At 43.2% G+C, this 15,167-nt stretch overlaps 1 protein-coding gene across 1 annotated transcript; it reads left to right on the top strand.

Moving 5' to 3' along the window:
* The first annotated feature begins 4,062 nt into the window (after window positions 1–4,062).
* On the top strand, window positions 4,063–9,079 carry PDE12 (phosphodiesterase 12). The gene is made up of 3 exons (XM_060239730.1): window positions 4,063–5,363; window positions 7,223–7,301; window positions 8,157–9,079. The coding sequence occupies exons 1-3, from the start codon at window positions 4,110–4,112 to the stop codon at window positions 8,597–8,599; spliced, it is 1,776 nt and encodes a 591-aa protein (XP_060095713.1). The 5' UTR covers window positions 4,063–4,109; the 3' UTR covers window positions 8,600–9,079.
* Window positions 9,080–15,167: the final 6,088 nt, after the last annotated feature.

Below are 15,167 nucleotides of genomic sequence, written 5' to 3'. Positions count from 1 at the left end.
TGAAGTGGCCAAGTTTGCAGATGACACTAAGTTGTTCAGGGTGGTGAGAACCAGAGAGGATTGTGAGGCACTCCAAAGAGATCTGTTGAGGCTGGGTGAGTGGGCGTCAATGTGGCAGATGCGGTTCAATGTGGCCAAGTGCAAAGTAATGCACATTGGGGCCAAGAATCCCAGCTACAAATACAAGTTAATGGGGTGTGAACTGGCAGAGACTGACCAAGAGAGAGATCTTGGGGTCGTGGTGGATAACTCACTAAAAATGTCAAGACAGTATGCGATTGCAATAAAAAAGGCCAACGCCATGCTGGGAATTATTAGGAAGGGAACTGATAACAAATCAGACAGTATCATAATGCCCCTGTATAAATTGATGGTGCGGTCTCATTTGGAGTACTGTGTGCAGTTCTGGTCGCCGCACCTCAAAAAGGATATTATAACATTGGGGAAAGTCCAGAAAAGGGCAACTAGAATGATTAAAGGGTTGGAACACTTTCCCTATGAAGAAAGGTTGGAACACTTGGGGCTCTTAAGCTTGGAGAAACATCGCCTGCGGGGTGACATGATAGAGGTTTACAAGATAATGCATGGGATGGAGAAAGTAGAGAAAGAAGTACTTTTCTCCCTTTCTCACAATATCAGAACTCATGGGCATTCGATGAAATTGCTGAGCAGACAGGTTAAAACGGATAAAAGGAAGTACTTCTTAACCCAAAAGGTGATTAACATGTGGAATTCACTGCCACAGGAGGTGGTGGCAGCTACAAGCATAGCCAGCTTCAAGAGGGGATTGAATAAAAATATGGAGCAGAGGTCCATCAGTGGCTATTAGCCACAGTGTGTGTGTGTGTGTGTATATAAATATTTTTTTGGGCCACTGTGTGACACAGAGTGTTGGACTGGATGGGCCATTGGCCTGATCTAACATGGCTTCTCTTATGTTCTAATGTTCCTGAAATAGCAGTTTGTGCTATGTTTTAATCTGTTAGATCAATGCATTTTAACTGATGTGCTTCCCTGCTGCTGTAACAGATGGATATTTAGCCTTATCCACTTGAATGCTTACTTAATTTGCTGATTGGCTTGAGTGTACATTGTGCACTAATGGATTTGAGTGACAGAGGTTAGTATACAGTCCTTCTCATTCTTTCAGGTAATGTTAATACAGAATTCCAGGTAATGTTAATACAGAATCTGTTTTGGGCACAGCAGCTGACACAGATACTTTTCCAGATGACCTGCTGACCAAAGCTAAAGAGCAACATCTGCCCATTTGCTCTAATACTAATGAAATGAAGATCGTAAATTTACATTCAGTTAAGATGCAATCATCAAACACATGGAAAGAATGCATGCTACTTTGTCATACCTGCCCACTACCCTAACATGTTTAGTGTAAAGCAAAAATATGGTTATGCTGAAGTTTGAAGGCATTTTCATAAATTATACCAGGCAAGCTGTTTACGGACTGCTTGCATCAACATAATTTTTAATCGGATTTTGGATTAAGCCAGAATTTTTGCCAGTTTTGTCAGAATTTAAGGGCACATCAGCCTAAAGTTGGATTGTGCTTTTTCATTGGGTTTGGGTTTCTATTCTGCTTTGAGTTTTTATTAATGGCAAGAAATAAACATTTTAATAACTGAATGTTCACATAGAATACTAATATAAGGGTACAAACCACATTACAAATTTATCTCACAATTCTAACCTATTTTATAACACACAGTCATTGTGTTATTAGTATTATTTGCCCAAGGACATATAAAGTCAGCCTCCATGCCACTCCTGTGATGTTATCAATTGTGTCCTTTGAAACAAAATACAATAGCCCTATTTTGAGCTTACCAGTTAGAGGCCTTAAGTATATACTGATCAGTGAATGGATGCTATTGATTGGGGGGCAGGGAGAGGGATTGGGTCATTTGTATTTATTTACCTAATTTATACCCCACCTTTCTTCCCAGTGGGGTCTCAAAGCAGCTTACATAGTTCTCCCCTCCTGTATTTTATCATCACAACATCCCTGTGTGGAAAGTTAGCCTGAGTGCATGACTGGTTTTGTGGTGTATCACTGCTAACTAGCTGATTTCCTTGTATCACAGATAAGGGAGGACAGATAAAATATATTAAAAACTGCTTTTGGGCTGGTGAGGTAAATGGCCAGCCTAATATCATTCATATCAGTTGCAAGTTGTAATCTTAATGTCTCAGCTTCCCTTTATTCAGATTTAACAAAATAGGTGTGCATACAGCTATAGTCTTGTCATGGCATTTTAAGATTTAGTGCAAGAAAAAAGCTGAGATGTACATGTTCAGAAGCACACTAATATTTTTGACACACGTCTTACACAGAATACTTAAGGCTGCAAACTCCTGCTTAAGAATAATATATGCGAAGAAGAGGTCAGCAGAGATATGACATAAGATTGCCAACTCCATCTTCAGAAATCCCTGGAGATTTGGGGGTGGTGCCTGAGGAGAAGAGGATTTGGGAGTGGAAGGAGCTCAGCAGGGATGTTGTACCAGAGAGCCCATTCTCTGAAGCAATAATTTCCTCCAGGCAGGGCCGGTGTCATCATACACTGATGTGGGGCAGCTGCCAGGGGGTTTTGCAGGGCCCACTGCCACCTACCACATGCTTCTCCTGCTGCACAGGCATGCCAGAAAAGCCCCGCTGGATCAGTCCAGTGGTCCATCTCCAGGGGTAGCCAAACTGTGGCTTGGGAGCCACATATGGCTCTTTCACACATATTGTGTGGCTCTCAAAGTCTCTACTGCCGTCAGCTTAGAGAAAGAATTTGTCTCTTTAAATTACTTATCCAAGCCAGCTGGCGGCTTGGAGAAGGCTTTTGAAGTTAAAGTTGCTTTCTTTCCACCTCTCCCTCCCCCATCTGTTTTCCTCCCTCCCTCCCTTCCAGCTCTCAAACATTTGTGGTTTTTACATTAAACAAGTTCAGCACCCCTGATCTAGTCCAACATCATGTCTCACAATGGCCAACCAGTTTCTCTAGAGGGTCAACAACAGGTCAAAGAAACGGAGACATTCCCCTGATGTTGCCTCCTGGGGGTGGGGGTGAGAAGGAAGGCATGAGAGAGGGGCCTGGTGGTAATGCAGAGGAGTCCCATGATCCTGAAAATCTGGAACTGGCCCCGCCTTCAGATGAATTGCACTCTGTAGTTTGCACATCAGTTGTATTTTGGAAATATTTCTGTGCCCACCCGGAGGATGGCAATGCTAGGTACGGTTGGACGTCCAACTCGGACTAGGACCGGGGGGGGGGGACTAGGGTTCCAGTCTATAATATAGTGGGTTCAATGCATGGCAGAGGCGAGGTGGTAGTGAATCATCAGCTATTTATTACAGCATCTCGAGGCATACATATAACTAAGACTGGCCAACTCTTGTGTTCCCGTGCGAGTGTTTGATCGGACCATTCAAACCAGCAGGGGGCCCGTGATTGGAGCAAGGTAGCAGGGTTTTGGATCCTGCTGCCCATTGCTCCCAAGTCCCCAAGCTCTGGCCATTTGGCTCCAATGAGCCCGGCAGAAGCATGCTTTCAGTTCTCACTTGAGCCCGCAAACATTACACAGTCCTTCCTCTGGTGGCATGAAGCTGGCTGGGCAATGATGGACCAGTCACTCTTCTCTAGACCTAACGCACCTCACAGTTTTGTCAGAATTTAAGGGCACGTCAGCCTAAAGTCTTTGCAGAAATGGATGGACTGGGATAAAAATGTGAAAGGTAAATGTCTCAGGATATGTACTGGAGAAAAACAACAACCCGATACTGAGACGTTTAGCCCTCCTACTTCTTTTAACGAGCCCCGCCCACGCACAAGCACGCAAACACGCCGGCAACTCAAGAATAACCACGCTCTTCCGGCCTGCGAGGCTTTCCGTGTTGGGTTTGCCCGCAACTGCGCAGACGCCATTTCCCAGCATCGCCTAAGTTTCCGACTACCATCTTCCCTCCCCCTCTTCGGCCCGGCTTTTCCCATCTGCCCTTGCGGGGCGCGTAGCCGAAGTGTCTCTCCCCTGCTCGGCAACGGAGAAGTCGGGGTCGAGAGCGCGAGGGAGGAAGGAATGAATGGTGGTGCCTTGGTAGGTTCATGCGGCTCCTGCTGTGGTGGACGCTGCGGGCCCTTGCCGGCCTAAAAACCGGGAGGCAGTGGCTGGGCTCTCGGGGGCCTCATAGCATCCCCTCTCCCACCATGGAGCGGGCCGTGGTGCGCTGCGTCCCAGCCGAGCCCAAACTCAGCGTCTCGTTCGTGCTGGGAGATGGCAGCGCCCGGCATATGCAGCGGGACCAGACGGAGCCTCTAGGTCGGGCTCTGGCCCGAATCGCCAACAACGCCGGCAAAGGCAATGCCAAGGCGGCCAAGAAGAGCAAGAAAGCGCGGGCCGAAAGCGGAGCGCCGCCGCCGCCGCTCCCTACCGTGTGCCTCTTCTCCCAGGACGGCCAAGCCGTGGCCGAGACCGTGCCCAATGCAGAGGCCTGGCAGGACGGGACCGTGCTGCAGATCGGCGAGACCCGGTACCGCGTGGAGCGCAATCCGCCGGCCCTGACGGAGCTCCTGCTGCCGCGCTCCCTCCTAGCGGGCTTTCCGGTGTGCCCCAAGGTTCGCGCCGAATTCGGTTCCCCCGCTCACTGTCTTTTCCGCTGGTACCAAGAGCAGAAAGCAGAGCCGGCGGCGGCGGCGGCCGCTGCGACCGGCTGGGTGGAAGCGCCGGGGGGCAGTGAGCGAGTCTTCACGCCTACCAACGCGCACATTGGGCTACGGCTCAAGCTGGTCTGCACGCCGGCCAACGAGCTGCGGCGTTACGGTCTGGCGCGCGAAGTGGAGAGCGGCGGCCCCGTGGAGGCCGGCCCGGGCGCCTGCACCTTCGACGCGCGGCATCTCTACACCAAGAAAGTGACCGGGTCGGAGCTCATACGCACCGTGACTTACAACATCCTGGCTGACATCTACGCCCAGACCGAGCTCTCCCGGACCGTGCTGTACCCCTACTGTGCTCCGTATTCGCTGGAGCTCGACTACCGGCAAAACCTTCTCAAGAAGGAGCTGGTCGGTTATAGTGCCGACATCATCTGCCTGCAGGAGGTGGACAAGTCGGTCTTCACGGACAGCCTGGGCCCCGCGCTTGACGCGTTTGGCCTTGAAGGGCTCTTCAGGCTCAAGGAGAAGCAACACGAGGGCTTGGCCACCTTCTACCGAAGAGACAAGTTCAGCCTGCTCAGCCAGCATGACATTGCCTTAAACCAGGCGCTGCTGGAAGATCCTGTACACAAAGAACTAAGAGACCAGTTGGCCCCCTATCCTGAAGTGCAGGAAAAGGTGCAGCAGAGATCATCTGTCCTGCAGGTATAAGCAAATCTGCCTGTAGTCTCAGCCTGAAGGGTCAAATGGGACTGGGGTGGACAGTGAATTATAGGTATAAGGAAACAAAGTAGGTGGTAACTGGTAACCAAAAATAAAGAAGGGCAGAGCTCTTGTGTTTTTAATGGAGAAGCAGCTCCCGACACATGAAGGAGCAGGAACTTCTGAGTTTCTTCTAAACATCTATTAAATAAAGAGAAGATCTGCCCTCTTATATCTGGTTACTTTACAGCTAGGTATGGCTGAAACAGAAGCAAGGTTGTCAGTCATGTGCCATAACTGTTTAAGGTGGTATGTTGGTGGTGGAAAGTGCCATCAAGTTGCAGCTGACTCCAGAGGATTTTCCAGGCAAGAGACATTCAGAGCAAAATTTAAAATATTGCTGGACTCTGTGTAGCGACCCTGGACTTCCTTGGTGGGTCTCCCATCCAAAAGCTTACCAAGGCCAATCCAGTTTAGTTTAAGATCAGACTAGCTGCTGTTAATTTCTGTTAGTGCCTGTTCTGCTCTAGAACATAGCTTTAATGTTGAAACATCATGATAGTATGTTGCTAATAATAATTCGGGCCTTTCTTGGAATTGCAATATTCAGTGGAGTTGCACTGTGTTTAATGGAATAAGACTCCAAAAAGAGATCAGGGGGTACAGATATGAAGGCCTGGAAAAAAAAGCCAGAAAAATTTGATGGGCAGGTGTATTTTTTTCTGGGCTTTTTTAGCCTGATTTTTCAGACAGAAAAATTGGAACTTTGAGGGAATGCTACGAAAAACTCCTGTGAAATAATTTCTCTTTTCAAAACAGTGAAATGCTTTTGAATGCAGGGTGGGCATGTTGTTTAAGAGCCTCCTGGCATAGGATGGTAAACTGCAGTCCAAGCTCTGCTCACAACCTGAGTTCAATCCCAGCGGAAGGTGGGTTCAGGTAGCCAGCTCAAGGTTGACTCAGCCTTCCATCTTTCCGAGGACAATAAAATGGGTACCCAGCTTGCTGGGGGGGAGGTGAAGTGTAGATGACTGGGGAAGGTAATGGCAAACCACCCCGTAAAAAGTCTGCCAAGCGTTGTCATGATGTGATGTCACCCCATGGGTCAGTAATGACCCGGTGCTTTCACTGGGGACTACCTTTACCTTGTAGGGCACATTGTGGACATAACTCGTCCAAGCTGCATTTCTGCAACTGGATGATACCTAATCTTCATGAGGGGAACATACAGGGCTTTCATTGTTCCTCAACAGTTGTATGCCTTTTTTGTCCTGACACACTTGATCTTATGGTTGACATTTTCACTTTTCCCTCAAACCACTGTGACACATTTACCCACAGACTGGGCTAAAAGGGGGGACAGAAAGATTACAAAGATTCTCTTAAGTACTGGCTATATTTTTAATTTTGCTTTTACAAAACTAAGGTATTTGTAACTTTTAAATTTTACAATGCATTTATAATTTTTAAATTCCATAAATATTTCAAATATTGCAATTTTATATGCTAAGTTGTAAATGATACATTTTTCCATTGTTAAAGCAGTAATATTAATTTAGATTTGATAGGACAGTAAGTATTGCATATATTTTAATTCTCCAAATTTTCAGGGGGTTTGGGGGGGGGGGACCATCCCCCTCCATGGCTTAACTTTCCAGAAATTGTACATCTCTGCCTGGGAGAAGCAAAGGTTTATTTCACCCCATGCTGTCTAAAAGTGAGAAGTAACACCATTGTTTAGCAGTGGATGACATAATATTCAAGTAGAAGTTGGCCCTTAAGCTAGCACAGACGTTCTCAGAAGTGTAGTCAGATACTGAAAAAAAGCTATATTATGAAAACTCATGGACTATTTCTTGTAGGTTTCAGTTCTTCAGTCTACAAGTGATCCTTCCAGAAAGGTTTGTGTTGCTAACACCCACTTATACTGGCACCCAAAAGGTAATTCTGCTATTTGTAGTTTATGAGCTATCCTGAAAGTTTGTTTTTGGGTAGGGTAGTGAGATACAAATGCAATGTTATAATCTTGCATAGTGTGACTTCTGCTATGGCTGAAGTCTTCTTTTCACATGTGGAAGTAAATTGTTGTGGGTGGGAGGTAGTGGCTGAATGTGTGCTTTCTTTTCCAAGGGAGAAGAAATTTACATTCTGCTTTTTGTGGTTGGTAATTGTGACATAGGAAAAGATATTAAGTTAACTGGAGGATGGAAGGGGTTAAATACACTTAGGCCAGGGGATGGAGTATTGTGGAAAGATACCATGATAGAGCAAATTAAGTGCAGTACAAACCATGGTATCCAGCACTTGGTTAACAAGTGTGCATTGCTGCAGCCTGTTCCATTGCCTGCTGTTCAGTGAGAGTGGGAGGAGAAAGAGTGAGCTGTATGTGTCTTGGCTACAGGTTGTGTCCTTGCAGCTGATGGTGGTGAAGGAGCAGTGCCCATGGCTGGTAGCTGGCCAAGAAACACTTCTTGCTGCTCTGATATTTATTGTCTTGCATTAGCTGGCAGCAGAGAAGCAGACAGCACATCCTCAACAGGTTCTCGCCATGGCTGCTGTGGCAATGCTGAGCAGGCAACAGAGCAGGCTGTGTGTGCTGGCCAGTTCTGGGTTATGTCTTCCACCTACTTGGTACTTTGCTAAAGCATTTGCAGGTAGAGAAGACAGGATTTAGAGGGGGGGGGGGAGAATGAATGTCTGAAACTGAATGTTAAGTCATTCCAGCTCTCAATTTCTGACTGGATGTGATTTTAAAAGAAATCAAAACCTAATATCCTTCATTTTCTTGTCCTTTAGGTGGAAACATCCGACTAATCCAGGCTGCAGTAGCATTGTCCCATATTAGGCATATCACACACAATGTGTATCCTGCCACTCCGATTATTTTCTGCGGAGATTTTAATAGCACACCATCGACTGGAATGTATAGTTTTGTTAGTAATGGTAGTATTACTGAAGATCATGAGGACTGGGGCTCAAATGGAGAAGAAAAGCCATGCAGAATGTCTCTGACCCATCCACTTATGCTTAAAAGTGCTTGTGGAGAACCAGCCTACACTAATTATGTTGGTGGCTTTCACGGATGTTTGGACTACATCTTCATTGATGCAAATACACTAGAGGTTGAACAAGTAATTCCACTGCCAAGTCATGAAGAAGTAACCACTCACCAAGCCTTACCAAGTGTTTCACACCCATCAGATCATATAGCACTAATATGTGATTTGAAGTGGAAGTAGGAAAAAATAGATTTAAAATTCACATGCATTGTATCAGATTTTTCAGCTCCTTGTAACAGGTCATACCTTTACCCAGACTGCTCTTCTGATTAATGGTCCCTTTTTATGCTTATAAGCAAAGCAGTCAATGTTTAATGATTTAAATTGTATTATCCTTATTTTGGGGTGGTTTTTACATGATGATTAAGAGCATTTTTGTTTAAATTGTAGTCATAATATGATGGAAAACATAGCTCTTTTTTATACAAATTGGAACAGGTAAAGAGAGTTTTGGTATTTTCTGTAAGTAGCATGCCCACTCAGTCTGTTGTACTTTTTGAGAAGGTACTCTTGAACTGCCCAACTGTTTACATGTAAGTCACTATTATAAACCATCCATATTAAGTTTCACATTCCAAAAAACTGGCAATTGCCTCTCATGTTTTGCAACTACGTAATGTAACTCAAAATTGGTGTACTTAAATAAAAATCATGTCTATATCTCTGTTGGGTTTTCTTGATAATAAGCTAACACAGGGATGTTGATCTCATTTGTTATGAGGGCTGGATCTGACACAAATTGAGACCTTGTTGAGCCGGGCCATGTGTGTCATAAAATGTAATGCCAGGTAGTAGAGATATAAACTGTATAAAGGACACAGATAAACACAAAGATTTTTTTTAAAAACCCTTAAAATAAAACATGCTTAAAACATTAGCATTCGCTGGTCTTAATGGTGCTTTCTTTGTATCTCTCCCACGGTATCCAGAGAACTGGGCAAAGGAAGCTCTGGCTCTTTCCTCCCTTCCCCAGATGTCCAGGAGAGGGAGGAGCCTCAGCCAGTAGAGAGGCTTGGCTCAGTAGCTCTGCTGTGCAATTGAGAAAGCCTGGCAAAGCAAGCTCTCCTTCCCTCCCTTCCAAAGGGAAAAGCCCCAGCCAATGGAAAAAAACAGGTTTTGCTCTGTAGCTTCTGTACAATTGAGCAAGCCTGGCAAAGCAAGCTGTGATGCAGAATGAAGCAGATGACAGCCAATTGCTCAGGGGCCTGATAGGAGCTCTGGAGGCCTGATTCAGCCCCCCGGCCGCATGTTTGACACCCCTGTGCCAGCAGATCTCCAATAATCAGTCCTGCTGCTTTATCTGAAATATGTAAACAGTATCATGCCATATTAACTCACTTAAGGCTTTTCTAGTCCTCATGTTTTCAACACATTCTTGATTTTTTCAGTTTTAAATTTTTTTGTTCAGTTGTACAGTTGATGTTTTATGATGTCTACCAGTGTTCCCTCTAGGCTGAGGTAGTGTGAGCTCACTCGCTCGCTCAGTTTTTAGCCTCCAGCTCACACATTTTTGTCTTGACTCAGGAAAAATGGCCCCACAGCAAGCTAATTTATGTAGTAGTTCACAACTTTAATGCCAGTAGCTCATGAAGCAGAATTTTTGCTCATGGGACTCCATAGCTTAGAGGGAGTATTGATGTCTACATACATGAAATAATACGTAGAAATAGTTTAGAAACTATTCATCTGCCACAGAGACAAATGTGCTAGAACTCTGTATGTGGTTTTGATGTGTATATGTGAGGTTTGCAACTATTGTATTTACCAGTATAAAATAGTAATAAGATGGGAATGCTACCCTATCAACCAAGCTATAGGTTTTTGGATATTACCATAGATTTGTTTTTGGGACAGCAAAGCACAGAATTGCATAAGAATGCATACTGGTGATAATGTCTAGAGTGGTTGCCATGTTAATATATTGCAATAAAAATGGTCTTGTGGCATCTGAAACATTAACCAATGTAATGTGGCATAAACTTTTGTGAGCCTGTGCCCAGTCAGGTACAAGAAGTATTAGCATACATATGTGTGCATGTAATATTCCATTTATGGTCATTTGGAAGTGGTCTAGTTCTTTTCTGCTCCCCAGAAGTGCCACTACTATGTAAGTGTGCATAGGATTGCATTGTATTCTTGAAGTGCTCTGCCATATTGTTTAATGGGACTAATACTAATTTGAATTATAAAATCTTCAGTGTACCCATTTAACAGAGTTGGTTCAATCAGCAGAAACTTTAAAGATTTTGAGTAAGTTCTTTCTGCTTTCCAACAGAAGTAGGTGCCGCACAACGAACCAGCTGTCTATACATTTCTATCTTTGCTTCAAAATTTCTTACATGGAAAAATGAAAAACAGCCCATAATTGCTGAATTTCATCATCACAGAGAACCTAGCCATTATTCCACATTTTGTTTGCAATTAGTTAAGAAACATGTTGCTTGTCACTGTTACAATTATGTGTTCTTCATATCCCAGGAATGCCATTATATACCAAGATCTCTAAGAGTGATAAGAATTCTGAACAGAAGTTCTGGGTTAGCAGCCATCATTTAACGAGTTGCCTATGTTTGCTGTCAGTCACTGCAAATCTGAGCAGCAAAGCCCTAAGGATATGTGGTAGGTCAAAACAGAACACCAAATTCCTTTTCAAAAGTATTTTCTTTAGCTGTCCTGTTGCTGTTGACAGTAATGTTTGAAGTCATCTTGGAAAATGGACCTTCCAAACTGGAAGATGCATCTGAAGCTCTTTTTCGTTATTGTACTGTGAAAATCAGGTAGTGGGGGAGAAGGTAATGACCATTTGGTTAGCAGTTTTCTGAGGTCTACATTTATTACTTCTGCAGTTTGATTCTAAAATGTGAATAAGTACTGCATTATCAGATTGGTAGGGTAAAGTGCTGCTTTTCTTCTCTACATGGGGAACGTATACCAAGAAATGTGTCTATTTAGCCCAAGTATTCCAGCTCCAGAGAGTTCATTATGTGAGACTGTACCATATGAGTTTTAATTGCATACCTCCTGACTTGTGACATCTAGGCCTTAAATTATGACCTAATAAACCTTGTTCTTTAAACCTCATGGAGTTAATTTCTTGGCATTTGTTACCTTCAGGATCTTAGAAAGGCCAAATCTTGCCAGTTTTCCAACAACAGTATAATGGCTGTAGCTGCACCCTGCTTTCAATTCCCATTTGCCTAGGGCACCGAGCACCATTTGGCAGTTACAAATCTGCCAGGCTTGCTGCCCATCCATATTGCATAATCCCATGTGGTTACATATAGCATGAGTCCTGTTTTTTGATGAAGCTATATAAATGCTTATCCTCACAAGCTTGTAAATTAGACTGAGAGTAACCCAAGACCATATAAGCTTTTTGAACTCTACAGGTATTTAAATCTGGGTTTGACATTTAAAGCTAATATGTCCTGTACTACTTGCTAGAACACACCCATACCAACCTGCTAAATTGCAATGTTTCCGTTTAGGATTATAATTTACCACCATTAATAATAGTCCTGGTTTCCAGTTTTATTTAGAGAGATCATCCCATATAGCACTTGAAATGTTCCGATTTTTATGATTTTATGTCTTTTAGTGTACTTTTATATTTCATGTATACACATGAACATGTAAGCCACCCTGAGCCTGCTCTGGCAGGGAGGGTGGGAATAGAAAATAGAAAAAACCCTGTGGCAATATTTGCTAGTTATCAATCATCCAAGTATTTTTCCAGTAAAAGATCCATATGAAAACAAAAAGGTGAACAGTATGCACAACTAACTGCCAATCTAAGCTGTAAAGTCATCTCCCCTACTGAAGGTCTACTGAAGAGGAAAATAAAGTATTTCCTATTAAATCTACAGAGAAATCAGAGGTGTACTGAAGTAAAGATTTGGTATCCATTTTACCATGGAAACTACTCTTCTCCAACTGGGTTTCCAACAAGTAGCTCACTGGCTGCTGTCGAGTGACACATGCATCTAGGAAATCCAAATGACAAAAAGATCAGCTCTAGGTTTTATTAGAAAGCTTTTATGCAATCTTCTGCTATGTTGCTTAGTTAACGGCTTCACTCCAGGTGCTTTTCCTAACCTCTTTCTAGGAGGAAACCAAGGCATAAAAAATTTGGGGGGAGTAGCTCAGCATAGTTTTCATTAGTCAGAACTTCCTTTCATTAAAGGAAAGGTTATAAATCACTTCAGCATTTGAGCTACCTTTTAAAGAATTTCTTTTACAGTTTTCCACCATAAAGGTATGAGAAGCATTAATGGGCCTAGGTTGTAAAGAGCTTATCTTATAAAGACTTCACTCCCCTCCCCTTTTAATGTGTACTACACAGGAGCATCCCCTCCATACATACCCAATTTGGAACATTAATAGTCAAAATACTCCACAAATTTTCATACTATTTTGTGCTATGGGATGTACAACAGGATGAAAAAACAAGGTTGTCACACACTCTGATGTCTTTTGAATAGTCTGCTTATTAAAGCACATGATCTACATACTTGAGTTGCATCATATGGAAGTAGGGGTGTGCATTCAACTAAATCTGAACTGAAAAAATATCTGAAAATACCTTATCAGTGTATTTCAGATATTCTTTCAGCTACAGATATTTGGCTATTTTTAGGCTATTCAAAATGGCCATGCCCTGAAACCCCCCAAATATTTTGGGATTTTTTCAGGACCTCTGGATAGTCAAACTTAAAAGGTATTTAAAGGGGTTGCGGTCCCTTTAAATGCCTTCCTGGTGAACTTGCCACTTGGAGAAGGCATTTAAAGGAGGGTAGGGTCACCTTTGGGAGCCCATAGAATTGTACACCCTGGTCCCATCTTGTTGAAACTTGGTGTGTTTTTTGAGAAGCACCAGCAGCTATGCTGCAAATTTGGTGCCTCTACCTCAAAAAGCAGAGCCCCAGATACCCCCAGATCGATTTTACATTGTACCCTATGTGTACCATTGACTATGATGGTCCTCATAGGGTATAATGGAGCAAAAAAATAATGGGATTTCAAAAGTCTACAATCTGAATACCATACTGGTATTGGGTTTTGTGGGGATACCAATATTTTTCAGGTTCAATACATCTGAACATGGAAAAGTGTTTTTTTAATTTTTTTTTTGCACACGCCTCTATGGAAGACTGACAGCCCCATGGCGCAGAGTGGTAAAGCTGCAGTACTGCAGTCTGAACTCTCTACTCACAACCTGAGTTTAATCCCAGCGGCTGGTTTCAGGTAGCCAGCTCAGGTTGACTCAGCCTTCCATCCTTCCGAGGTCGGTAAAATGAGTACCCAGCTTGCTGGGGGGAAGTGTAGATGACTGGGGAAGGCAATGGCAAACCACCCTGTAAAAAAGTCTGCCGTGAAAACGTTGTGAAAGCAATGTCACCCCAGAGTCGGAAACGAAAGGGGACTACCTTTACCTTTTACTATGGAACACTAGAGTCAGGAAAGAGGGACCATCAACTATGTTAGCTAGCCCTGTCACATACAACAAGTATTGTATTTAGCCATGATGTAATGTTCTCATTATTCAGAATCAGAAGTGGAACAGATGTGAAAGATGCTGCAGAAGTTTATAATAGTTTAGGAATATCCACATTCAAATTATTGTTCAGTTACGGCTATGGATACCTCGCAGGACAGGAGGGATGAGTCAGAATCAATGAATAGAGAAGTCATAATACACAGGGATATTCCATATGCCTGAAAGAGATGCAAGATACCCATGCAGTGAATAAAATCAACTATTGCTTTTGCACTGCTTTAGATATTTGTCCTGTTTGAGGGATGGTGATGAAATTTCAGAGAGCAGACAATGGCTTGTGAAATGAGCAATCACAGTGTGCCAACTGAGTCACTAACTGAGGGAGTAAACATGGGACTGATGCAAGAGGTAAGGGAGGGAGTAAGTTGGCATCTTTGATTGGGGTTGCATGGTTGTGTCTCTACAGCTTGTTACAAGCACATAGTTCTAGTGGGAGAGGGTCTTGCTTTTGCTGATTGAGGTAACTCATCTGATGGAGCTGTTTCCTAAATACAGGATTCTACATAGTTTCAGGTAAGGACCTTTTCATACCAAAGCAGCTATGATGTTAGAATGCCAGCTGGGTGCCGTGGGGTTAGGACTATCCACTATTTTGCAAAGTGTGTCACATATACATCTAAGTTGACAATAAGGCGAGCAAAAAGAATTTGAGGAGCTGATGACTAAAAACATCAAGACAAACGTTAAGTATTTCTCCAAGCATATCAGAAGCAGAAAACTAGCTAGGAAAGAATTGGGCCTCTGGATGACAAAGGAATAAAAGGATTGCTTAAGGAAGATGGGAGATGACAGAAAATGTGCAAATTCTTTTAATCGCTTTGGTTTCTTTGTTTCAGTTACAAAAAAATATGGGGGACATACCTATAATAGAGCTGTTGTTCGAAAGTTTGTCTTTCATATTGAGTTGATGAGAGATGATGTTGAAATAACTATTAGGCAAACTGAAAACCAGTGAATCTCCGGGTCCAGATAACATAACACCTCAGAGTTCTTCAAGAACTCATATTGAAACTGTTGATTACTTGAACATATATGTAACTTGCCACTAAAATGCCAAGGAAATTACAGGCCAGTTAGCCTAAGATTTGTTTCCAGGTGAACTAATATAATATTTAACAGAATTATTAAACACATTGAGGAGCAACATCTGCTAAGGGAAAATCAACATGGCTTCTGCAAAGAGAACTCTTA

This window comes from Heteronotia binoei, chromosome 5 (assembly GCF_032191835.1).
Source record: "Heteronotia binoei isolate CCM8104 ecotype False Entrance Well chromosome 5, APGP_CSIRO_Hbin_v1, whole genome shotgun sequence".
In the NCBI taxonomy this organism is placed as follows: domain Eukaryota; kingdom Metazoa; phylum Chordata; class Lepidosauria; order Squamata; family Gekkonidae; genus Heteronotia; species Heteronotia binoei.
Note: the sequence above shows the minus strand (reverse complement) of the source record. Positions and strands in the feature narration are given on the sequence as shown.